Raw genomic sequence first — 26,287 nt, 5'->3', positions numbered from 1 at the left:
CTGCTCCCCATAACCCTTAATTCCTTTATCAGTGGGAAATTTATCTATTGTGACTTAAACATCTTCAACGAGATAACTTCCACTGCTTCAATGGGCAGAGAATTCCAGAGATTCATTACCCTCTGAGAGAAGAAGTTCCTCCTCAACTCTGTTCTAAACTGACCCCCCCCCCTCCTTATTTGAGGCTGTGTCCTCTAGTTCTTGTTTCCTTTCTAAGTGGAAAGAATCTCTCTGCCTCTACCCTACCTAGTCCCTTCATTATCTTATATGTCTCTATAAGATCACCCCTCAGCCTTCTAAACTCCAATGAGTACAGGCCCAATCTATTCAATCTCTCCTCATAAGCTAAGTACACTGAAGGAAAATTTAGAATGGCCAATTTACTTAACATGCACACGTTTGGACTGTGGGAGGAAACTGGAGGAAACCCACATAGACACAGGGAGAATGTGCAAACCGCACACAGACAGTGACCCAAGCCAGGAATCAAATTTGGGTCCCTGGTGCCCTGAGGCAGCAATGCTAACCACTGTGCTACCATGTCACCCCGAGTGTGAAATAGGCAACAATAACTTGGCAGTCTGTTTTACACAGAAGCTGGTTTGATTTTCCATTGGAATGTGTTTATCCATCGATCAAACATGGACTCATTCCTGCATGACATTTAGCTCCGCCTACATTGTTTTTATTCTTTTAAGCTCTTCGCTCTCAGATTTACATCGTGTGGAAATTTTACTCAATGGTGAGGTACCTTTCCATTTGTTTATCAGCTGTAATAGCTGCAAACATTATTTCAAGGTGTTTAAATCTCCCAGTTTCTGCAAGAGCTTTAATTAACCTGGAAGATAGCTAAATCTGCACAGCCTCATTATAATATTTAAATGACCTATCTGTTTCCTGAGGGGACAGTTGATTTCCCACCCCTCATCCCACAAAAACTGACAATGGGCGAGATTGAGGTGACTTAGGCTCAGATTTGAGGTTTTTCAAATTTTCGTGACTCACCTTTACAATTTGGTTGACAACTCTGGACTCATTGCCACTTGTAATGTATTGAACTGGTCACCATGCTTTAGGAAGGATGTAATTGCATTGGAGAGGGCACAGAGGGGGTTTACTAGGATGTTACCTGGGCTGGGAGGATCTGAGCTACGAGGAAAGATTGGATAAGCTGGAGCTGTTTCCCTTGGAACAGCAAAGGTTGAGGAGGAACCTGAGAGAGGTGTAAAAGATTGATGGGCATAGATAGAGTGGGTAGGGAGGTACTTTTTTCCATTAATAGAGGGGTCAAACAAACAGAAGGCAGAGATATAAGGTAAGGCAGTTAGAAGGCTAAAAGGGGAGTTGAGGAGAAACTTTTTCACTCAGAGGGTGTTGGAAGTCTGGATCTCACTGCCTAAAAGGGCAGTTGAGTCAAAAACTGTCCTAACATTTACAAAGTATTTAGATACTCACTTGCGTTGCCATAATCTTCAGGGCTATGGTCCAAGTGCTGGAAATGGGATTAGTGTAGTCAGATCTTTGTTGATCGGTATGGACATGTTGGGCCAAATGGCTTCCTTCTGTGCTGTAAATGTCTTTGAATCTATGAAAAGAAGAAATATTTTTGAAGTTAAAGCCCAAACTGACACTCCATCTAAAATCAGGTGCATTGCTAATTAGCTTCTGTCCTGGGCTGGTTGGCCTGCAAACTAGGGCTTAGATAATTTGAAATAGGATAATTCAGTTTAAGCAGTATTTTTACGACTGGAGCTCTGCACATCATTGAAAAGGAAAACAAGAAAGTTCCCATTTTTTGTATATTTATCAAACTCAAGATGTCTCAAAACCCCTTACAACCAATGAAGAGCACTTGAATTGTAACGTCTGTTGCAATGTTAGAAACATAGCATCTAATTTGCACAGAACAATGTTCTGCAAATAGCAATTAAATAAATGTCCAGATCATCTGTAGATGGCATAGTGGCACAATGGTTAGCACTGCTGCCTCACAGTGTCAGGGACCCGGGTTCAGTTCTGGCCATGGCTGACTGCCTGTGTGCACATTCTTCCAATGTCTATGTGGGTTTTCTGTGGGTGCTCCAGTTTCCTCCCACACTCCAAAAATGTGCGGGTTAGGTTGATTTGCCGTGCTAAAGTGCCCTTAGTGTCCCAAGGTGTGTTGGTTAGGGGGGATTAACTATGTGGGGTTATGGGAATAGAGTGTGGGTAAGCTGCTCTGTTGGAGAGCTGGTGCAGACTCATTGGGCTGAAGGGCCTCCTTCTACACTGTGGGGATTCCATGATTTTTTTCTTAGGTGTTGGTACGAGGATAAATATTTTGCAAATATAGAAAAATGCTCCAGCTCTTCTTTGAATAGTGCCATGGGGTCTTTATCGTATCTGCCTGAGGGGGTAGACAAGGCGTCCATTTATTGTCTCATCTGAAAGCCAGAGAAAGTCACTTCTACTGTGTTTGAAGTCTGACTACTTTGAATATAAAAAGCCACCAATTAACTGACAGGTAACAGTTGGCTGTGTCACCTGTTAGATGTGAGATGCTGGCATTGGACTGGGGTAAACACTGTAAGAAGATTTATATATATGCCCTGTTTGTGATCAGATCTCCCCACTCATCTGATGAAGGGGCAGAGCCCCAAAAGCTAATGGCGTTTGCTACCAAATAAACCTGATGGAATTTAACCTGGTGTTATGAGACTTCTTAGTGTGTTCATCTGTTAGATGACAGATAGCTGAGAGTTAGGTGCTATACTACAACTATTAAAGTCAGGTGGAGCACTCCAATGAAAACCAGAAGCTGCGATTTAAAAGGTTTAACATTTTTCTAAATGAAAATAACTTTCATGCTGTATATGTGTGTTGAAACACTTTTCAGTCTAAAACTGCTGATTGTGCATGAGCTGTAGCGATACCGTGCCGTTCCAGTTAGTCCTCTCCCAGAAATCACACAACCACTGCTTACAAACATTAATTGCTCATGCAACATCAATGGTTAGAACAAAAGTTTAGCTGGATGCTACGACTAACTTCCTTGTGTCTAACTCATCTTCTGATTGAGACATTACATTGCCAATCTCCCAAAATATCTTGCGTGCCACTTTGCTAATAACTTTTAGATGTGAATTGTGCAATAATTCTTTTGAATGCTTTACTATAGTTGTGAATTATACAGCCATTATTTATATTACATTACATTATTATGGAATATTGAATATATTATATTTTAATGAGTTTTGGCATTTGCCTGTTTGGTTTTCTCCCCACAGGTTTACTTGCGATTTGCGTTGCATTATTCAGCTATGGGAAGGACGCAGTCGTGGCACAGGGAACTGCAGGTAAAACAACTGGAAGAGGAATGGTATGGTTTTGGCTGTTATAGAAATATTTTAGGAATGGGTTTCACTGACCCCCTCCCCTTAGTTGAAGGAATGGAGCAATATGCCCAGGATACTTGTGCTATGTTGATATCTTATGAATCTTCACATATGATTGATTTAAACATCTCATGAGTGAATAGCAAGTTCCATGTTGAGTTCCCTACATTCAGAAAGTCTATTAATGCTTAAGGAAAGGTTTGGAGCAAATGCCATTGGTAAGTTGGATTTTAAGTTCAAGCCCACTGTCAGGCTCAAGTTGTTTTCAATGGAAAAAAATGAAGATTGAAAAGGGGACATGATTCACACCTTTAAAGCCTCAGGAGGTCATTTTTATACCCTCCCCCCTCAACTCAACCTCCAAAATGGGTGTATTTGGGTCAAAGTGAGATGTGAAAAATTAAAATATCTCACTGCTCCATTGTCGTTAATGTTTGAGCTCAAACGAAAGAAATAGACCTGGATAAATTCTAGCTGGTACCATCGATTGGCTCCTTTTTGAGTGTTTGTGGCAAATAGTCATTCTAACTTGACAACTGAAGTAGAAAACACACAGTGGCACAATGATTTGCACGGCTGTCTCACAGCTCTATAGACCCATTTCGGCCTTAGGTTACTATCCATGTGGAGATTGCACATTTTTCCTGTGTCTGTGTGAATTGCCTCTGGTTACATAAGAACATAAGAACATAAGAAATAGGAGCAGGAGTAGGCCATCTGGCCCTTCGAGCCTGCCCCGCCATTCAATAAGATCATGGCTGATCTGTCGTGGCTCAGTTCCACTTTCCCGCCCTCTCCCCATAACCCTTAATCCCCTCTCTTATCAAAAACCCATCAACCCGCTTCTTAAACTCCGGTTTCCTCCTACAGTCGAAAGATATGCAGGCTAGGTGGATTGGCCACACTAAATTGCTCCACAGTGCGCAAAGATGCGTAGGTTAGATTGGATTAGCCACGCTAAATGTGTGAGGTTACAGTGCTTGAGTGGGGGAAAGGGGCTAAGTAAGGAACTCTGTGAGAGAGTTGGTGCAGACTCGATGGGCTGAATGGCCTCCTTCTGCACAGTAGGGATTCTGATTCTATGATTAGTCATGGTCAAACAGGATGTCAATAAATAAAGAGGGTGCTTCAAAATGTGTGCCAATAAAAATCATCTCATAGGAAGCAATGCTGGAGAGGAAAATGTTGCAAAAGTTGTATATGAATGTAAATGAAGTCTATTTCTTTTCTTGTAGCCACTACTTCTTGGAACACAACTGATATGACAACAGAGGCTTATGGAAACATGACAATGAACGCAACTGAATTTCCAGCAAATGTAAGTTACTTTCAGTTAAACATTTCTATCTTTGTAACACTAAATTCTGCACCCTCCCCTTTCCTTCTCTATGATGCGAAGATGCCAGCGTTGGACTGGGGTGGGCACAGTAAGAAGTTTCACAGCACCAGGTTAAAGTCCAACAGGTTTATTTGGAATCACGAGCTTTCGGAGCACTGCTCATTCAACAGGTGAGTGGAGAGGTAGGTTTCACAAATACAGCATTTGTAGACAAGGACACAATTGAAAGATAATTGTTGGCTTGTGAGTCTTTACAAGTAATCAAGCCTTTACAGGTGCAGACAATCTGAGTGGAGTCACAGGTTAAAGAGGTGTGAATTGTCTCAAGCCAGGACAGTTAGTAGGATTTTGCAAGCCCAGGCCAAATAGTGGGGGCTGCATGTGGTGTGACATGAACCCAAGATCCCAGCTGAGGGCCTTGCTGTTCCTTCTCTATGAACAGTATGCTTTGGCTGTATAGTATGCAAGAAACATTACTTCTCACTGTGTACTAATGCATGTAACAATAATACATCAAATCAAATAATGCTCCAAATTACAAATTGTAACTAAGGGAGAAATATAACCAAGAGCCATCTCCTTTGCAAACTAGGTCATCAGGGTCCTGATTTTGATTCCTCTCTAAGAGAAGTTTAAACCAGAGTTGGGGAATTGGTGTAGTTTGAGGTGATGGGAGCATAAATAATCTGCAATGTGGTTTGAATACAAGGTTGTTAAATTTATAGGCAGTATTAAATTAGTGAGTTAGAGCACTTTAGAATCAGGGGAGGCATTCAAGATTTTACAAAGAGTTGAAAGGTTTTGCTAAGCACAGCATGAAATTCAGGCAGTAATTTTCCCATTGTCGCTATTACTATTATTATTAGCTGGGTTGTTGGGAATTACAATCCACAATAATGTTAATTTTGTTCACAATCATTGTCAACAAGTAACATTTGCACCACACAAGTGCCAGGCAATGGCCATCTCCAACAACTGAGAATCTAATTATCCCCCCCATGATATTTATGGCATTACCATCGCTGAAACCTCCACTCCCAACATCCTGGGAGTTGCCATTGACCAGAAACTGAACTGGACTAGCCATATAAATACTGTGGCTTCAACAGCAGGTCAGAGGCTGGAAATTCTGTGGTGAGTGACTAACTGCCTGACTCCCCAAAGTCTGTCCACCATCTACAAGGCTCATGTCAGAAATATGATGGAATATTCACTGCTTAGCAGAATGAGTGCAGTTCCAACAACATACCAGAAGCTTGACAGCATTCTGGACAAAGCAGCCCACTTGATTGGCATCCCAACCACTACTACAAGCTTCACTCCCTGCACCACCAATGCACAGTGGCAGCAGTGCGTACCATCTACAAGATGCCACTCACCAAGGCTCCTATGAGAGCACCTTCCAAATCCATGACCACTACTCTAGAAGGACAAGGGCACCAGATGCATGGGAAAACCACTTGCAAGTTCCCCTCCAAGCCATCCACCATCCTGACTTAGAACTATACCACCATTCTTTCACTGTCACTGCATCAAAATCCTGGAAGTCCCTTCCTTAAAACACTGTGGATGTCCCTACACCAACTACAGCGGTTAAAGATGGCAGCTCACCACCACCTTCTCAAGAGCAATTTGAGATGGGCAATAAATGTTGGCCTAGCTAGTGACAGCCACACCCCATGAAAGAATAAAACAAATCAATTGCCTCAGTAAAGTAATAGTGTTAGTAGCTGTGTTTTAAATGAGGCTGAAACTAATGATTGAATTTAATAAAATAGATTTTCTTGCAATTGTTTACAGTTCTCCTGCCAAACATTTAACTGTTCAGGATATAACTGCTATGAGGACTATAGCAGCTGGGAAGAATGTCCTGAGACTCACATGTACTGCGAGGTAGGTTTGTTTGATTTGTTTTCAGCTGTGGAGCTGAAGAAAACAGGTAGGCAATCTTTATTCATCAATGTAGTGTTATTGAAGACATCATCTCTTTCAATGGATTTCCCAGATCTTGTTTTTAATGAACGTCCATTTTATTTCACAGCTCTACCGTTCCTCCAACGTTTCCTACTGGGCAGGTTGCAGCGAAGACTGTGCAGGCACGCCCAACATCTGTAGGAATTCCTCACTGGAGATGTGTACAATGGAATGCTGCAACACCACTCTCTGTCTGATGCTGAATGGTGAAATTCAAGAATTTATTGAAGGTGGTACAGATATCTTTTGCATTGATTTGCAGAATACTTATTTGAAAACACATCCTACAAATCAGAGATACAACTTAGATCTGAGCTGAATTGGATATAAAGTTGCATTCATTGTTCATAAGGTAGCAATATACAACCAAACAACCTTGTTGAACCCAGCACCTTTATCTTCCATTATCAACCTGTGACATAACACCTACCTCTCATTTTGATTACCTCAACAAAACCCAGCCTTAGTAAGGATGGATGGGAATTACTAAGCACCCTAGTGCTTTCTGGAATCCTATAAGACCATAGGATATAGGAGCAGAATTAGGACATTTGGCCCATGGCGTTTACTCCACCATTCAATCATGGCTGATAAATTCCTAAACCCCATTCTCCCACCTTTTCTCCATGACCTTTGATTCCCCTTACAATCGGGAACCTATCTATTTCTGTCGTAAATATACCCAATGACCTGGCCTCCACAGCCTTCTGTGGCAATGCATTCTATAGATTCACCACCCTCTGGATGAGAAATTCCTCTCAGTTCTAAAGGCTGTGCCCTCGGATCCTAGTCTCGCCCACTAATGGAAGCATTTTTCCCACATCCACTCTATCCAGGCCTTTCAATATTCCATAAATTTCAATGAGATCCCCTCTCATCCTTCTAAGCTCAATCAAGTACAGACCCAGAGTCCTCAAACACCCCTCATACGTCAAGCTACAACCGTTTGTAGGACCATTTTGTATTCTCTTTGAGTGTAAAACTGGAATTTGACCTTCACCTTTGCATGACTATGGGGCAAATTCCTGTAATGTGTAAAAACTGAAAAATAATTACATTTGCAAAGTTTCTGTATGTGATGATTTTACAACATCTATAATAATAATGTCAAGACAGTGATGGCCATAAAATATGTGGAATCTCAAGGATCCATTTGGAAGATCCCTGTCTGCATTCAGAGTTAATTTTTAAAGTTAAAATTTACTTATTAGTCACAAGTAGGCTTACATTAACATTGCAATGAAGTTATTGTGAAAATCCCTTAGTCACGATACTCTGGTGCCTGTTCGTGTACACCGAGTGAGAATTTAGCATGGCCAATCCCCCTAACCAGCACATCTTTCGAACTGTGGGAGGAAACCAGAGGACCTGGAGGAAAAACACGCAGACACGGGGAGGACATGCAGACTCCATACAGACAGTAACCTAAGACGGGAATCAAACCCAGGTCCCTGGTGCTATGAGGCAGCAGTGCTAACTACTGTTGATATTTGTATTGCTGTATTATCATACTGTTGACCTGACTGTCATTCAGAGTGATGTTAGGTGTTGTAGTGAATATTCTACTATTTTATCTTTACTTCATCATTTCACCAATCCCGTTAATGTGAAGTTCAGCATCTTAGCGTTTTTTCCTGATTACTTTTACCTGGGTACAATTTGCTGTCACTATTGATAGATTTAAATCTGGCTCATTGCCTTCTCTTTGTTTTAAATCAAATTTAAATCATTATATTCTGAAACATGTCCAATAAGTCAGCATAAAAATATTTTTTTTAATCTCAGCTGTTTTCAATTTTAATCTTTTGCATTGATTTGCAGAATACTTATTTGAAAACACATCCTACAAATCAGAGATACAACTTAGATCTGAGCTGAATTGCATTCATTGTTCATAAGGTAGCAATATACAACCAAACAAAGTTGTTGAACCCAGCGCCTTTATCTTCCATTATCAACCTGTGACATATCACCTACCTCTCACTTTGATTACCTCAACAAAACCCAGCCTTAGTAAGGATGGATGGGAATTACTAAGCACCCTAGCGCTTTCTGGCATCCTATAAGACCATAGGATATAGGGGCAGAATTAGGACATTTGGCCCATGGCATTTACTCCACCATTCAATCATGGCTGATAAGTTCCTAAACAATAGGATCAAACTTGTCATTATCCTTTTGATATATTTTTTCAACGTTTTCTCTTGAAAGGTAGGTGTAATTCTGGGAGGTATTAAAGTGCTGGGGGAGAGACTGGTATAGTGGTAATGGAACTGTCACTGGGCTAGTACTCTATAAAGAGAGAGAGAGGCCTTTGTTCAAGTCCCACCGTGGCATTTGGTGGAAGTCAATTCAATTCATAAAATTATTTTAGAGCCCATCTAGTTCGCTAAGGTCCTTTAGGGAAGGAAATCTGCCATCCTCACCTGGTCAGGCCTTCATGTGGCTCCCGAGCCACAGCAATGTGGGTGACTCAGTTTAAGGGCAATTGGGGTGAGCAACAAATTGCCTGTGATCACCCCACTGCCCACATCCCATGAAAGAATTTTAAAAATTCCAAGCAACAAATTAGTGATATTCCTCACCAACATTGCTGGTATTCCTTTTTTCCCAGGCCAGGAATATTACCGACCTATTATCGCGATCAGTATCCCCTGACTGACTGCAGGTACCTAATGTTCCACCTACTGTGTGTCATAACCAATACATCTAATGCACCAGAATGGAAGTCAAATAGGACAATTTTGTGTTATCAGCCAAGGTCAGGCCTCTTTAGTACAGGCAATGGCACTAGCAAAGGCCCATGAAGGCATTACTGGCACAAAGTGAAGACTGGCTTTCAGAAACAATGCAACTTTGTTACTGACAATAGTGTGAGTTATTTTCACTTAAGTCTGAATTGGAATTGAGCCTTAGGGAAGGAAATCTGCCATCCTTATCTGGTCAGGCCTACACGTGACTCCAGATCCACTGCAGGAGCAGAGTCCCCTGATGTGCAGGTTAGGTGGATTGGCCATGCGGGATTGACCCTAGTGTGGGGTTATGGAATAGGGCTTGGGTAGGATTGTGGTGGTACAGAATCGATGGGCCAAACGGCTCCTTCTATACTGTAGGGATTCTAAGACTTGCCTTCATACCTTCTGAGAAAGATCCAAACTGGTTAATCATCATGTACTGTTGATTCATGGAATTAAATCAAAGCGTTTTTATTGCCCATCAGAAATGCCAATGACAACCGAGCAACCTGTACAAACAACTGTTGAAACGACTGAACCAACAACGACACCAACAACGACACCAACAACTACACCAACGACTACACCAACAACCACACCTACAACTACACCTACCACAACAACAACCACTGCTACAACAACAGGCAGTGTGAGTATACAGCAGGGTGTGTGGGTGATACGTTACGAACTTGGAAATGTTACAAGTAGAATTTCAAATTTCGAATGTAATTTTTACAACTTTCTGCAAACTTTAGGATTTGTTTGAAATAAATCCATCTCAAAAATAACAAAATCACTGACAGAATGAACTTACTAGCTGCACAATTACCATCTTTATTCTTTTCTGTGTTCTGTAAATATTTCCATACATTCCTGTGTGGCCACCTGGTATTTAAATTTAATGTGTGGGTCCTGTTTTGAATCATGATCCTTCTGTTAAATTATCAACACCTTGGGGGTTACCATTGACCAGAAACTGAACTGGACTGGCCATATATATATATAGTGTGACTATAAGAGCAGGTCAGAGGCTAGGAATACTGCAGCGAGAACTCATCTCCTGACTTCCCAAAGCCTATATACCACCTACAGGCACAGGTCAGGAGTGTAATGGAGTGTAATGGAATATTCCCCACTTGCCTTGATTAGAACAGCACCAGCAACAGTCAAAATACTTGACACATCCAGTACAAAACAGCTTGCTTGATTGCTATCTCTTCCACAAATATTCAATTCCCTCACCAACGAACAGTGGCAGCCATGTGTACTATCTATAAGATGTACTGCAGGAACTCACCAAGGCTCCTTCGTCAGCATCTCCCAAAAAGCAAGCCCCATCTAGCAGGGCAAGAGCAGTAGATACCATCATCACCTGAAGGTTCCCCTCCAAGTCATTCATCATCCTGATTTGGAAACATATCACCATTCCTTCTCTGTCACTGGTTCAAATCCTGGAATTCCCTCCCTAGCAGCACTGTGGGTGTACCTGCAGCGGTTCAAGAAGGCAGCTCATCACGTAGGGCAACTAGGGATGGGCAATAAATGCAGGCTGATCCAGCAATGCCCACATCCTATAAAATTAAGTAAAAAAGAAAATTGGCATCCATGTGTGTCTGAAATAACCTACACACACTAAACAATCTTAACCCACCTCCAAATCTTGGTAGCAAGAATTTGTAAGCTGATTTCACATGGTAAGAACTGCAAGGATTCTTTACCCAAACAACCAATGCAAAGTGGCAATATTTTGTACCTTCTACAAGATGCACTGCAGCAACACTCCAAGGCTCCTTCGGTAGCATCTTCTAAACCTGTGACCTCTACCACCTAGAAGGACAAAACTAGCAGATGTATAGGAACGCCATCACCTGTAAGCTCCCCTCCAAATGAAACAGCAACCTGACTCCGAACTACATTCCTTTACTGTCACTGAGTCAAAATCCTGGAAATCCTTCCCTAACAGCACTCTGGGTGTCCCTCCAGCATCAGCAGTTCATGAAGAGGGCTCACTGCCACCTTCTCAAGGGCATTTCGGGATGGGCAATAAATGCTAGTCAAGCCACAATGCCCTTATTGCACAAAAGAATTCAAGAAATTCTCTTGTTAGGCATTTTAGGCTGTTAGTGTTCATTAGGGTCAGGACTTTGGATGTTTTGGTGGGGGTTTCTCTGGTTAGTACTATACAGCATGCATTTCCTGGTGACAAAATCTCTTTTACAGGATTTGCTCGTTCTGAATTATTGAACATGGGGAATTTGCCATTGAGGTTCCAAAACCACGAGGCAGAGGAGGAAGAAGGAATGCAGTACAGGGCAGCACAGGCTGCAAGAAGAGGGCAGCAGAGGCATTGTAGTCAGTAGCTGATTACCAGAGGCAGCTCACAGGGGAGTAGTGTATAAGGCGGCTGTGTTTTGATGGGATGCTGCCACACAAAGGCCCCACTTTGTTGCAATGAGATTTAAAGCCCAAAACCTAGTATTGTGGAGGAGGTGGTGTAGTAGTGTTGTCAGTGGGCTGGTAATCTAGCAGACCCTGGATAATATTGCAGGGAACTTGGTTCAAATCCTGCCAAGGCAGATAGTGAAATTCAAACACAGTTTTTAAAAATCTGATATTAAAAGTCAACTATTGTAAAAACCCATCTGGTTCACTGATGTTCTTCAGGGAAAGAATTCTGCCAGCTTTACCTAGCCTGTCCTATATGTGTTTACAGATTACAGGTGTAGCAAGCAACTCAATTCAATGTCAAAGAGGGATGGGCAATAAGCGTTGCCCCAATCTGTGATGTCCTTATCCAATGAATGAATATTTTAAAAATGACACTGCCCATGGCAGTGAAGGTCAGCATGATTCGATATTTTATGCTTCTAGCACATTCTACATTGCTGCTGGTGGGGCTTTGCACACTGCCATGGCTTGCCAGGTGTTAACAGTCCATTTCTTTCCATGTGCAACAAGAAGAAAGAGCACTGGCATTTGCCCGCAGGTTCCAAGTGCAAACATTCAGCCCCATGTGTACCCCCATCAGGAACACACTTTTCTCTCCCAAAAGGAAGGGCTTCCATTTGCTCAATGTCCAACTTGTTACCACAGAGAGTGAGTCATGCAGGTCTGTGATGGAATTCCCACTTGTGGACATGAATCTTCCATACTGTGACACTCTTTAATACTCCATTTGGGCGGCGTGGTGGCACAGTGGTTAGCACTGCTGCCTCACAGCATCAGGGACCTGATGTGTTTGATTCCAGCCTTTGGTGACTATTCTATCCGTGTCTGCGTGGGTTTCCTCTGGGTGCTCCAGTTTCTTCCCAGGGTCCAAATGTGTACACATTAGATAGATTGGCTATGCTAAATTGCCCCTGAGTGTCCTAAGGTGTGTAGGTTAGGGGGATTAATGAGGTAAACATGTGGAATTATGGAAATGGGGTGGGTGTGTGGGTCAGGTAAAATGCTCTTTCAAAGAGCCAATGAAGATTTGATGGGCCAAGTGGCCTTCTTCTGCACTGTAGGGATTCTATCATCTGTTCCATCCAAACCATGGGTGGGTGATAGACTCCTAGTCAACCAGAACTAACCCCTATCAACATGTTCAGGACTCTTAGCAAGAATCTGGAAGATCCTTCAGTACAGCTCAAGTGTTGCCAATGTTTATCATTTGCCGCACGCACCATCCAATGATAAGTTACCTCAGAGACGCCTCTGAAGGATGAAGTGAAGTAGAAAGTTGAAGATCAGGAACAGAAGCCAACTAATAAATGGGACCAGGGATCAGCAGAAAACTGTAGACAGCAAGCTTTTGAGGAGATATTCTCCTGAAAATCCCTTTCAACCTTCTTCCATTTGACCCAATCTAGACCCCCATCATTAATACTACTCAAATACATTACCCCCTCAAACAGTGCAGCTTCATGTTGGTTCCTGTTTCAGTACAGGGCTCACAGCTATATCAAAACAGTGTATTATTTCCAACAGATTCTGTTTTGGCTGCATATTTACAAATTGCTCTATTGCAAAGCATGAGAGCCTGCCTTTATGTTCTTTTACACATACTGTCCTCATGCTCTCCTGCAGTCATTTCTCCCCAGCTATAGCTGTGTGGTGGAAGGCTACTGAATGTTCGCCGAGAGCACTTAACCTGGCCAAGGTGGGAAAGCTTTGAGGAGCTCAAATTATTGGCAACCCAGCTGCAGATCACTATGGTTCAGGTTTGGCCAAGTTAGCACCAAGGACACTAATTGAAAGGATGATCGGACGGCAGGGTGGGCTGTCATCTTGACATGCCAATCTCAAGGAATCAATACCATCCTTAGAGGGTGGCATCTCTGAGCTCCCACTGCTCTGTCTGAGAGAGGAGTACCAGTCTGCTGGAAGGCAGACTGCAACCTCCTTCAGGTGTTGCAAGCAAGAGGAGATGGGTTTAGACTGCACCCTCCTTCAGGTGTTGGAGGAGATGCTGCACCCCAGCCCAGAGCCACAATAAGAGCAGATAGAACTCCCATTAAAGCTGTCACCAGAGTTTTCAGTGTCATGGGTCTTCTTGCAATGCTTATACAGCTAGTCACTTGCTCCATCTTTCACTGCATGGTCTTAATGTGCACAAGGTCCTTTGTCACAGATAATCGTGATTGGCAACTGGTGTTAATTTTATTTGTTGCCGGCACCATTTAAAAATAGTGTGTAAATCTTAATATAAAGGAAGGTGGAAATGAAATGCACAGTGTATCCAAAGTTTCCTTTATATTTAAGATTTACACGCTATTTTTAAATGGTGCCGGCAACAAATAACATTAACACCAGTTGCCAATCACGATTGTCTGTGACATAGGCAGCCCAGATACTTAAAGCAATGAGGGGTTCAAGACATGGCCACCTTTGTGGGTATGGGATCTGGCTCTACTATAAGAGTGACGCACTTTTTGCACTCAAAACACGAGAGTCCTGCAGAACTTTGGTAGTGTCGGGTCTCTGTGTGATACAAGGGGACTCCCAATGGTTATGGAGCCATTTACTCTGAAACACCTTTGTGAAAGAAAGATGGATAATTAGATTAATAAAAACAGACTTATAGAAAATGTATGGATGACACAAGACTGGCACATGGCAAGTTCTGTTATATATTTCTTCCTGTAGTCACAAAACAATGGAATGTAAGATTTTTGTGAATCTGAGTTATAGTCAGGAAGGTCTTTACCTTATTATGGTCAAAAATATTCCAAATTGTTCATATAAATGTCTGTAATGTGCTGCGAATGCCGACACCAAACTCATGATTTATTTTTCGCTGCAGGGAAACAAGTGTGCTGTGGTCAACTGTGTTGGAAGTGATTGCTACCAAAACCAGAGTCCTGGAGACATGTGGTGCCCTGTTGGCATGGAATACTGCAAGGTGAGGTCCATCTAACATGTTCACTGATACAGAACTGTATTGGAGTTGACAGTATTGGGAGGGTGGGGGGGATGCTATTTACCATTTATATAGATGATCTGGAGGAGGGAACCAAGTGTAGGGTGTCGAAATTTGCTGATGACACCAAGATTGGGGGAAAGGCAAATTGTGCGGAGGGTGTGGAGAGTCTGCAGAAGGATCTAGATAGGCTGGGCGAATGGGCCAGGAAATGGCAAATGGAATTTAATGTTGGCAAGTGTGAGGTGGTCCACTTTGGTAGGAAGAATGGTAGGAAGGACTATTACTTACGTGGCGAAAAACTGCAGCAGGCGACGGTGCAGAGGGACCTCGGGGTCCTTGTGCATGAGTCGCAAAAACCCAGCCTGCAGGTGCAGCAGGTGGTCAGGAAGGCGAATGGGATGCTGGCCTTCATAGCGAGGGGGATTGAATATAAAAGTAGGGAGGTCTTGCTGCAGCTGTATAGGGCATTGGTGAGGCCGCAGCTGGAGTACTGTGTGCAGTTTTGGGCGCCGCACCTGCGCAAGGATATTTTGGCCTTGGAGGGAGTGCAGAGGAGGTTTACTAAGCTGATACCGGAGTTGAGGGGGTTGAGCTATGAGGAGAGGCTGAATAAACTAGGCTTGTACTCGTTAGAGTTTAGAAGAATGAGGGGAGATCTCATTGAGACGTATAAGATGATGAATGGGATGGATAGGATAGAGGTGGAAAGACTCTTCCCGCTCAAAAAAGACAGTAGGACTAGGGGGCACAGCCTCAAGATAGAGGGGGGGCGGTTCAGAACGGAGTTGAGGAGGAACTTCTTCACTCAAAGGGTGGTGAATCTCTGGAATTCTCTGCCCGTTGAAGTGGTGGAGGCTGCCTCGCTAAATATTTTTAAGAAGCGGGTTGATGGGTTTTTGATAAGAGAGGGGATTAAGGGTTATGGGGAGAGGGCGGGAAAGTGGAACTGAGCCACGACAGATCAGCCATGATCTTATTGAATGGCGGGGCAGGCTCGAAGGGCCAGATGGCCTACTCCTGCTCCTATTTCTTATGTTCTTATGTTCTTATGATGTTGTTCAATAGGCTTGTATAGCATTCTTCTGTCTGTCATTTTGGTGGAGACATTATCCTCCATCAAATCAATTTACAATTCCACAATATTGTTCAGCAATATTCACTTCAAAATAGGGAGTATTGACCCTCAAACTAGGATATCAACAGATGTAGCAGATAAAGAAACACTTACGCAAAATATTTTGTACAATGTATTCTTTATTAATGTTTAAAACACTAGATGAACACCCAAGTGCTCTTTATTTCACTCTTTAGAGTATTGATTACTTGTTACAGTGAATCACAAGACTCACAGCTTAGACTCAAATACTATCTGTTGCAAGGTGAGGTTACCAGTCTCCCTTCGATGGGTCATCTTCTCCTCCGAGTCCCTGATCCTGGCTTCCTTGTGCAATGGTTGTTCCTGCAGGTCTTTATTGCAGAGGCTCCTAGCCTGCCGTTTTTATCCAATTCTCCCAACAATGAAAATGTTCTTAGTCACGTACTTGGGGTCATCAGTTTGCCCATTACTAGCTGCAAAACAGGCTGCCCTTACTTCTCTTATCCGTCCTTGCTGAGCAGTCCCACAGCCACAGCAGTTTGACTTGAGTACGCCTTATCACACACATCTTACTCAACAGGCTGGTTTGTTAAATGCTAACTTGTGTAAGATTGGCTACATTTCCCATCATGCTTTGATGGGAGAGATCTCAACTCTAAAAACAGAGATTTTCAGAACTGTAGACAGATTTTTAATTGATAATGGTTTGAAGGGTTATGAGCAGAAGGCCGGAAAATGGGGATGAGGAGCATATCAGCTGTGATCGAATGGTGAAGTGGACTCGATGGGCCGAATGGCCTAATTCCTCTAATTCTGCTCCTATATCTTATGAACTTATGGAGAACTTTACAAGCAAAATCATGCTCATATGAATGCATAGAAACATCAACTAGCCATATTTACTGTTGGATGTCATGTTTGGAGAGTAGGTCTAGGAGTAGACTGTTCAGCCCCTTTTAATTCAATTGGATTATAGCTGACCTGATGCACTTACCTGCATTTGATCCGTATTTCCTTAAGGTCCTTGCCTGTTAAAATTCAGTTGATCTTAGTCTTGAAAATAATAGAAAGATGGTTCAAGGTGATAATGGATGATTGTTTCATCTCCATAAAGAATTGTTGATCACTTTGTCACAACTTCATGTACACTTTAATTTACAAATTCTGAACATATTGAACCTGGGGAAGACACCATTTAACTGACAGTCAAGGATTATATATTTGGCTACTCAACAGTCTATTCGCATGCTGGGGGCCAGTTCTAGTCATTTGGCAAGATGATAAAGAACATGATGCAATATTGTGCCCAAAACAAGGGTTCAATCCCTGTATTGTCTCAGGCTGGTCTTGGGGACAGCATTCTTAAAAACTCCCAGCCATGATTTGGACAATGTGAATGCTAACTAAATAGAAACTCACCTTCCGATCGAAAGTAACTTCCCAAGGGGATGGGCTTGTTGGGTGATGAATGATGAATGAGTAAATCAAACTGAAGATGGGACATCATATGATGGAATGGCATGGTGGCTCAGTAGTTAGCACCAGGAACCCAGGTTTGATTCCCAGCTTGGGTCACTGTCTGCATGGAATTTGCATATTCCCCCCCTGTGTCTGTGTGGGTTTCCTCCAGATGCTCTGGTTTCCTCCCACTGTCCAAAGATGTGCGGGTTAGGTGGATTGGCCGTGGTAAATTGCCCCTTAGTGTCATGGGGACTAGATAGGGTAAATGCTTAGGGTTATGGGGATAAGTGCTGGATGGGATTGTGGCCAGTGCAGACTTTATGGGCTGAATAGTCTCCTTCTGCACTGTAGGATTCTATGATTCTATGAACCTGAAGGAATATGTCCAACCTAAATTGGTCACTGTTTAAAAGTGAGCCATCACCCATTTAAAATGAAGGTGAGGTGAAATGCTTTCACTCAGAGGGTCACGAATCTTTGGAATTCTCTTTCTGGAAAGGCTGAGGAAGTAGAGCCTTTCAATATTTTTAAGGCAGATAGAGTGCAGGTAAACAAGGGGATGACAGGTTATCAGGAGTAGGTGGAGTAAAGATTTGTGGTTACCACCAGATCAGCCATGATCGTTTTGAATGGTGCAGTGGGTTCAAGGGGCTGAATGGCCTACCCCTTGTTTATTTGTTTGTAACTCTATATCTCCCTGATATCTGAATATATTTGGAGTAATTCTCTTGGAAAGGTTATTAGTGCAAAATTAATGCCCTTTCTAGTACAGCACTTTAACACATGAATTAACAAATCTCTTCAACCAGGTTTTTGACCACTAATCCTATTGGCTTCTTCTTTGATTTGGTGTTAACTTTGATATGATAATTCACCTGTGAAGTCCCTTGGGACTTTTTACTGCATTAAAGGTGCTATATAAATACAAGTGCCATGGACTCAGGTTCAATTCTGGCCTCGGGTCACTGTCTCTGTGAAGTTTTAACGTTCTTCCTGTGTCTGTGTGGGTTTCCTCACAGTGCTCAGGTTTCCTTCGGGTGCTCAGGTATCTCTGGTGCTCCGGTTTCCTCCAGAAGGGCAAACCTCAAGTTTATTCCTACCTTCACCTTGTTTAAATACATATCCCAGTCTTGCAAACTGGAGTAACTTATCTGCAGGCATGTTATCCATCCCATTATTTATTTCAGAAACCTCTAAAGTGAAACTCAGCATCTTTAGCCTGTCTGAGTAACCATGAGGTTCAAAAGATCAGTGTAGAATCATAGAATCTGCAATGCAGAAGGAGGCCATTTGGCCCATCAAGCCTGCACTGACAACACTCCCACCCAGTTCCTATCCCCGTAACCCCACATATTTACAGTCCTAATTCTCCCGAGAGCAGAATTGAACCTGGGTCCCTGGCACTTATATTTATTTAGCACCATTACTGCAGTAAAAAGTCCCAAGGGACTTCACAGGTGAGTTATCATATCAAAGTTAACAGCAAATTGAAGAAAAAGCCATTAGAACTGGTGGTCAAAAACCTGGTCAAAGAGATTTGTTAATTCATGTGTTAAACCGCTGTACTAGAAAAGGCTTTAATTTTGCACTAATAATCTTTCCAAGAGAATTACCCCATAACTTATCATGGCCAATGCACTTAACCAGTGCATCTTTTGGACTGTGGGAGGAAACCAGAGCACCCGGAGGAAACCCATGCAGGCAAGGGGAGAACTTGCAAACTCCACACAGACAGCCAGCCGGAACCAAAACCAAATCCCTGGCGCTATGAGGCAGCAGTGCTGCTGTGCTGACCGTCAATGTGCAGGTTAGATGGATAGGCCGTGCTAAATTGCTCCTTAGGGTCAGGGGAATTAGCAGGTGAATACATGGGGTTACGGGTACAGGGCCTGGATGGGATTGTTGTCGGTGCAAGTTCAATAGGCTGAATGGCCTCCTTCTGCACTGCTGCGATTTCACAAACTTCACCCTGATTTTTAACAGTGCTCTCTATCGTGACATACACTTTTTGTTGCTTCTGTTACCCAGCTGGAGAAGAATACGGGAACCAACACGTGGACAAGTGGCTGTGACAACAGTTGCAACACCGTGTCCTCTGGGTGTTCCTCCAGCAGCAGTTCGTCAACATGTGTCCAGGAGTGCTGCACAGCCACCTCGACCTCCTGTCTGAAATTAGATGGAACCGAAAATTTAATCGGATCTGCAAGTATGACAGAATCTATGAAGCTGATGGTGTATACAATTGCTGTGTTTATTTTGACTAATCACTTTTCACCCTTTAGTTTCTAAATGCAGGAGCCAAGAATTCACACCAGACTTTGAATGTTCAATTATGTCAATTTTCATTCGGACATCAGCATACAACTGCATAAGCCTTTTCGTGTCAGTATTCAAACTGAGGAGATGTTTCGAAGTAGCCAGTCACCCTTAATGTAGCTAAAAAAAATTGTTTTCTTCACTCACCAACTTGGTTCTCAGAATAGGAGATGGTTAAAAGGTTCTGTAATGATTCTGAGATGTAGAAATAGCTCTCTCTCTCTATCTCAACCGCTCTCTTGACATCATCGAGAATGAAATTGAGAATCTCAAATACACAGGCTGCAGACAACATGCAAAAAAACCTTTCTCTGTAGCCAAAGAATCAAATTATTAAAAGTTTGTGCACATCTTACTGCTGTAGGCGCCACAGATCTCCAGCAGTAAGCAGTAAAGTCAAAAATCGTATTGGTTTGATTTTGACCATCAAGATTTGTATTGTCCTCAGCAAAGTATATCGAAATAAAAATAACATGTACATTCTAATAGTGTGAAAAAAATTAAGCCTTTTTCTCCAACATTTAAGTACATTCTAACAAAAAGTAATCTTCTGGGCTTCTCAACTTGTAAGTGAGAAAGTGGACATTGTCTTCCACCAATCTGAAATACACACAATCAAACATAAACATAACAGGAGATAGATATATTCCTGACTTTTTAAAAAAACGGGTTAAAGGGATATGGGGAACAGATGGAGAGATGAATTTGAGACCAGAGAGAGATCAGCCATGATCTGATTGAATGGCGGAGCAGGCTCGAAGTGCTGAATTTGCTCCTAGTTCCTGTCAAGCCAAGTATAAGAGAGAAAGCAGTGTTTTTAACATCAAAATGGATATCAGTAGTTTGAAATCTTGAATGCAAACTGCAGATGAGGTGACGTGAAGCTTATTCTCTTTTTCTCAAATTTTCATCTCCTCAGCTCTGCGTTACAGAATGCTTGAAGAACTATACAGAAAAGGCTTATGCAGTGTATATAACAAGGTTCTAAATAGAGATAAATCATTGTAATGTTAAGTGATACATCTAGTTGAGAGGTCTGTTCAGTTCAGTGAGTTGCAGTGTTGAAATCTTTGTAGGTTATTGTAAATAACAACAATCTATTTGATTGAAAAATGTTGCTCACGTGGCAGGGGAAAAAAGTCTGAGGGTCCTGCACTTCTTTATTAAAGAATGGAAGATGGGGAAGGAAATATGAAAGTGCAGTATAGCTGTGTGGCCCTCTAAGGGTTCCAGCTGTGCTACTTAGGAGATCAGCATCCAGAAGATGGGCAAGATTTTCCCAAAACCCAACCTGAATGGGTGTGAGCTTACCAACCGTTCGCGCCACACTCCCACTGCAGCAAGGTCGGGGAATTTGGCAAGCAGCCAATTTTCCATTCACTGTGCTGGGATGGTAAAATCCCACCGGTGTGAATGGTTGTAAGATTCCAGCTAATGGATTTTTGGCCGGGCTGCCATTTCTCCCACGGCAAATTCTGCCACAACAGGGCCAAAAAATCCCAGCCTATTGCTTTTTAAATGCAAGTAGTTCTTGAGAGGTGGATATACAGTGATTAAGTAATGACCAAGGTACTGGTTCAGCAGTAGATCAATGAACAGCACTTTGCCATTTGAAGCAGCAGATTGTGGGTTCAAATCTCATTCCAGAGCCTTCAGCACAAAAACCCAGGCTGAGATTCCAGTGCATTGTTGGAGGGGGTGGTGCACCATCACAGCTATTGTGCTTTGGACGTGATGTTAAACTAAGGCCCTGTCTGCTCTCTCAGGTGGCCATAGAAGATCCATGGCACTATATTGAAGGAGGCCAGTGGAATTCTCCCAAGGTGTTAGCAATCCTTGAAAGTATGAAAATAGATAAGTCCCCTGGGCCGGATGGGTTTTACCCTGGGGTTCTCTGGGAGGCTAGGGAGGAGATTGCAGTGCTTTTGGCTTTGATCTTTATGTCATCATTGGCTACAGGTATAGTGCCAAAAGACTGGAGTTAGCAAATGTTGTACCCCTGTTCAAGAAGGGGAGTAGAGACCATCCTGGAAATTATAGACCAGTAAGCCTTACTTCTGTTGTGGGCAAAGTTTTGGAAAGGATTATAAGAGATATGATTTATAATCATCTAGAGAGAAATAATTTGATTAGGGATAGTCAACACGGTTTTGTGAAGAGTAGGTCATGCCTCACAAACCTTATTGAGTTCTTTGAGAAGGTGACCAAAGAGGTGGATAAGGGTAAAGCAGTTGACATGGTGTATATGGATTTTAGCAAAGCATTTGATAAGGTTCCCCATGGTAAGCTATTGCAGAAAATACGGATGCATGGCATTGAGGGTGATTCAGCGGTTTGGATCAGGAATTGGCTAGCTGTAAGAAGACAGAGGGTGGTGGTTGATGGGAAATATTCAACCTGGAGCTCAGTTACTAGTGCTGTACCGCAGGGATCTGTTTTGGGGCCACTGCTGTTTGTCATTTTTATAAATGACCTAGATGAGGGTGTAGAAGGATGGGTTAGTAAATTTGCGGATGACACTAAAGTCAGAGGAGTTGTAGACAGTGAGGATGGATGTTACAGTTTGCAGAGGGACATAGATAAGCTGCAGAGCTGGGCTGTGAGGTGGCAAATGGAGTTTAATGCAGAAAGTGTGAGGTGATTCACTTGGGTAAGAGTAACAGGATTACAGAGTATTGGGCTAATGGAAGACTCTTGGTAGTGTTGATGAGCAGAGAGATCTCGGTGTACTTGTGCATAGATCCCTGAAAGTTGGCACCCAGGTTGATAAGGTTGTTAAGAAGGTGCACGGTGTGTCAGCTTTTATTGGTCAAGGGATTGAATTTCGGAACCGTGAGATCATGTTGCAGCTGTACAAAACTCTGGTGCAGCCGCACTTGGAGTATGGCATACAGTTCTGGTTGCTGCATTATAAGAAGGATGTGGAAGCTTTGGAAAGAGTGCAGAGGAGGTTTACCAGGATGTTGCCTGGTATGGTGGGAAGGTCTCATGAGGAAAGGCTGAAGGACTTGAGGTTGTTTTCATTAGAGAGAAGGTTAAGAGGTGACCTAATTGAGGCATAAAAGATGATCAGAGGATTAGATAGGGTGGACAGTGAGAACCTTTTTCCTCGGATGGTGATGGCTAACATGAGGGGACATAGCTTTAAATTGAGGGGTGATAAATGTAGGATGGATGTCAGAGGTAGGTTCTTTACTCAGAGGATAGTAAGGGTGTGGAATGCCCTGCCTGCAGCAGTTGTGGACTCGCCAACTTTAAGGGCATTCAAATTGTCATTGGATAGGCATATGGATAATATTGGAATAGTTTAGGTTAGAGGGTCATTAGATTGGTTCCACTGGTCGGTGCAACATCGAGGGCCGAAGGGCCTGTAATGCGCTGTAATGTTCTATGTTCTATGTTCTAATATTTATCCCTCAGTGAATATTACAAATAATCAGATGACCTCTGATGATCTTCACTTTGGCTGTTTGTGGGAGCTGGCTGGGAGAAATTTGTTGCCGCAATCCATACAATAGCAACTGGACTTCAAAAGTACTTAATTGGCTATCAAATACTTTGGGACTTCCTGCGGTCACAAAGGGTGCTATGTAAATGCAAGTCCTCCTTTTTTTAAGTTATTTTTAGGAAGTTCCAGTCATTAATGTACGAGTAAGTTTTCTTCAATTGGCTTGCAAGTTGTGTAAAAAAAAAAGATGCAGTTTGTCTTGTAAAGCATTATTAGTTTGAGAACTCTGGGTAGTTCTTTGTGTTATTTAAAAAGGTCACACTAAAGCAAGCTGCAGGAGAGACAAGAATGTGCTAAACTAATTACTTTAACTGATTATGAAGGAGGTAAGGTTAGAAATGTCCAGGAATAAGATGCAGCGTTTGAACACATTAGTTGTGAATGCACTTCATGTGTGCTAGATTAGTCTATCCAAATAGCTACCACACAAAAGGAATAAATAATGCGAAGGCAAATTTTCCCTTTATGGCAAGAGGAGGGAATAAGAGAATCAGGTTTCGCTGATAAAATGTACACCAAGGTTGTTATAAGCCAATTAGTTCAATTATTGTCCATCAACATTTACCATCCACGTGAGCAAATAGTCCTAACCAGATTTACCTATCGTGTCCTCATTCCCCTTTGACACCTTGTTCAGCATCTATCGATCCAATCTATCCCACAACGTTCATACAGTTACTGCTTCAAAGACTAATTGTGAAAGTGATATGTTATCATCTGGTTATCTCAGCAGCCCTCAGACTTTTATTTAGCCCTGTTTTCCACCAATATTCAAGGGGGAGCTATCTATCCATAAATGCAACAATGATCATATTCCATTCCTACCCTACCCTCCTTTCGGGAATACTTTCCTTTGTAAATCCCAGCTGGAATAATTGGCCAGTGCAGCCTTTTTCGTTCGCTGCTCTCACTGAAAAGTTTCTGCAAGTACCTGCCATTGCTTTTGGCATTCAATCTTTGCAGACTCACTCCTGAACAGGCCCCTTTAAAGAAACATCTGAGCAAAGTCGAATGTATTCCTGAACAGTTGTAGCTGCTGTCGTATATACTGCCAGCCCTGTCATTACAGAGCACAGTGCGAATTCAAATTCTGGCAAGGTCTGGTCACCCTGCTTATTTGTGAATATGCAGTTTAAACCCACGTCTTGTGATGTTTGCTTCAAGCATAAAATATTTGTTTGACTGGACTGTAATAAAATTAAAACAGAATTATATTTGTATAATGTTAGAGTTAATGTATGGAATATGAATAAAGAATATAAGAAGGGCTATATTTCTCCTTTAATGAAATGAAGCGAGAGCCTGCTTTTCCCCAAAAGCAATGATGTTGAATTTCCAAAAATGCTCATGTTTTCGTGATTTTGTATGTGGTTATTAATTAAGAAGAAATGCAGACATTCTCCTGTTACTGTTAAAAGGAGGAATATCACCATTCATAGAGACTTAACTGAAAGCAGCAGGAGGTATTGCTGTGAGCATTGCAACCATTTTACTGTATCCATTGTAAGAGGCTCATCACCAAATAAGTACATTTGAAAGTAGGAGTGCGTTCTGCTTGAAAGGTGTCTTTCCCATCCTTCTCTCCCATGATGGTAATTCTCTCCGGGACCTAGCCTACTTTGTAACTTTGATCTTACCAAGACTGTGGAGCAATCAGTTCTGCCCAAGGTACCATTGTTGGTGTTATCAGTGTGCCGGTGTATTCAATTTTACTAAGACCAATGGATTACCATAACTAATTAGGCAGAACCTTCCAGCCATCCGCTCTGGTGGGATTTTCTGGTCCAGCTGCAGTGAACAGAGATTTGGCTGAGCGCCAAATTCTCCATCCTCGCTTGCAGTGGCCAATATGATCATGCCCAAAATTTGATTCGACTTGCAATTAATTGATAGATTAAACTACCAGCAATTCTTGCAACAGCAATGATGCTCGACAATGAAATCCACTTGCATCCAAGCTTTCAATTTGAAAATTATTGATCCAAATAAAATCGTAGTTTATCCCTGATTCGATTACGAATTGCAATACCTGGACCCAACCTAACCAAGTATGGTTACAAGTTTATTTTTTTATTTTTGATTAGTGAATCATTAGTTAATCAGGACAAGGCCAGAAATTAACTTTCATGACTCCAGGAAATGCATTGGGTTCATTTTCTGACATGACTAATCGTGATTCTTAGCCTAAAGTTAATCAGTAATACACAATTTCACATTACGTTACTGGGTATGTCACCATAACAGCACAACAATACTGGTAGATCATCCTGGAGTGAAGTTGGTGACATTTTGAATGCACATAAATGTAATCACTGCACTTAACTATCTTTAATACTTCTTTGGAGTGGGGGGGAGGGGTGGTCTTTACAACAGGTAAAAGGCCTCCTGCCATTTTTGAGTTTTGATGATAACACAGGAAGAGACATTCACGATATCCATATGACATTAAATTGGCTAATTCTCCTTTTCCATAGTCTGCTGAAGGATATTTTTTAATTAGTTTCTAATGAAATCACAGTTGAACGTTACTTTATTCACTGTGGCCGCAATCGTTTAACTGTGTTATTATTAGGATTCAGTCGTATCGTTTTTGTTTCAGGTAATGACTATCAGATGTACGACTCTGTGTGGCATCTATGTATTATCAAATAAGCTTTAATAAAGTTATATGCAGAAAAAAAAACAAATCCTCAATGCTGTTTAACTTAACTGCACAGGATTTTTGGGGCAAGTTCTCCCATTCTGCCAGACAGAGGAATCGGAGATGGTGAGGGACAGATCACAGGAAGGTCCGTTGACCTCAGGCAGGATTTTCCAGTTTTGGGGTGAGCGTGGCCAGAAAATCCCACTCGTAGAGTTTTTACAATATCCTATTTTTCACAGATATAAAAATGCATATATTTTGGGAAGTCTTATTTAATTTTTTTTGCTGTGCATTTAGGGCAATTTTTAATATAGTCACACATTTTAAATGCTCATAAATGGTGGTGTCCTCCCTGTACTTCTGCTGACTTTAGAAATGTGCAGTGCTACTGACAATGATAGGCTGGCTATTTATTGTATGGAAAAACTGTCCA

General features: G+C 42.1%; 1 protein-coding gene across 2 annotated transcripts in view; it reads left to right on the top strand.

The window, feature by feature from the left end:
- Positions 1-25,868, top strand: part of LOC145357964 (uncharacterized) — a 29,393-nt gene extending 3,525 nt beyond the window's left edge. For both annotated transcript variants that reach the window (XM_080211595.1, XM_080211596.1), the window contains exons 3-9: positions 3,267-3,335; positions 4,610-4,692; positions 6,514-6,606; positions 6,755-6,917; positions 9,908-10,071; positions 14,710-14,808; positions 19,415-25,868. In XM_080211595.1, coding sequence (XP_080067721.1) covers positions 3,267-3,335; positions 4,610-4,692; positions 6,514-6,606; positions 6,755-6,917; positions 9,908-10,071; positions 14,710-14,808; positions 19,415-19,675 — 932 coding nt within the window. In that variant the 3' untranslated portion in view covers positions 19,676-25,868. The remainder of the gene's footprint in view (positions 1-3,266; positions 3,336-4,609; positions 4,693-6,513; positions 6,607-6,754; positions 6,918-9,907; positions 10,072-14,709; positions 14,809-19,414) is intronic.
- Positions 25,869-26,287: the final 419 nt, after the last annotated feature.

This window comes from Carcharhinus amblyrhynchos, chromosome 24 (genome assembly GCF_965287045.1).
Source record: "Carcharhinus amblyrhynchos chromosome 24, sCarAmb.v2.hapA, whole genome shotgun sequence".
In the NCBI taxonomy this organism is placed as follows: Eukaryota; Metazoa; Chordata; class Chondrichthyes; order Carcharhiniformes; family Carcharhinidae; genus Carcharhinus; species Carcharhinus amblyrhynchos.
Note: the sequence above shows the minus strand (reverse complement) of the source record. Positions and strands in the feature narration are given on the sequence as shown.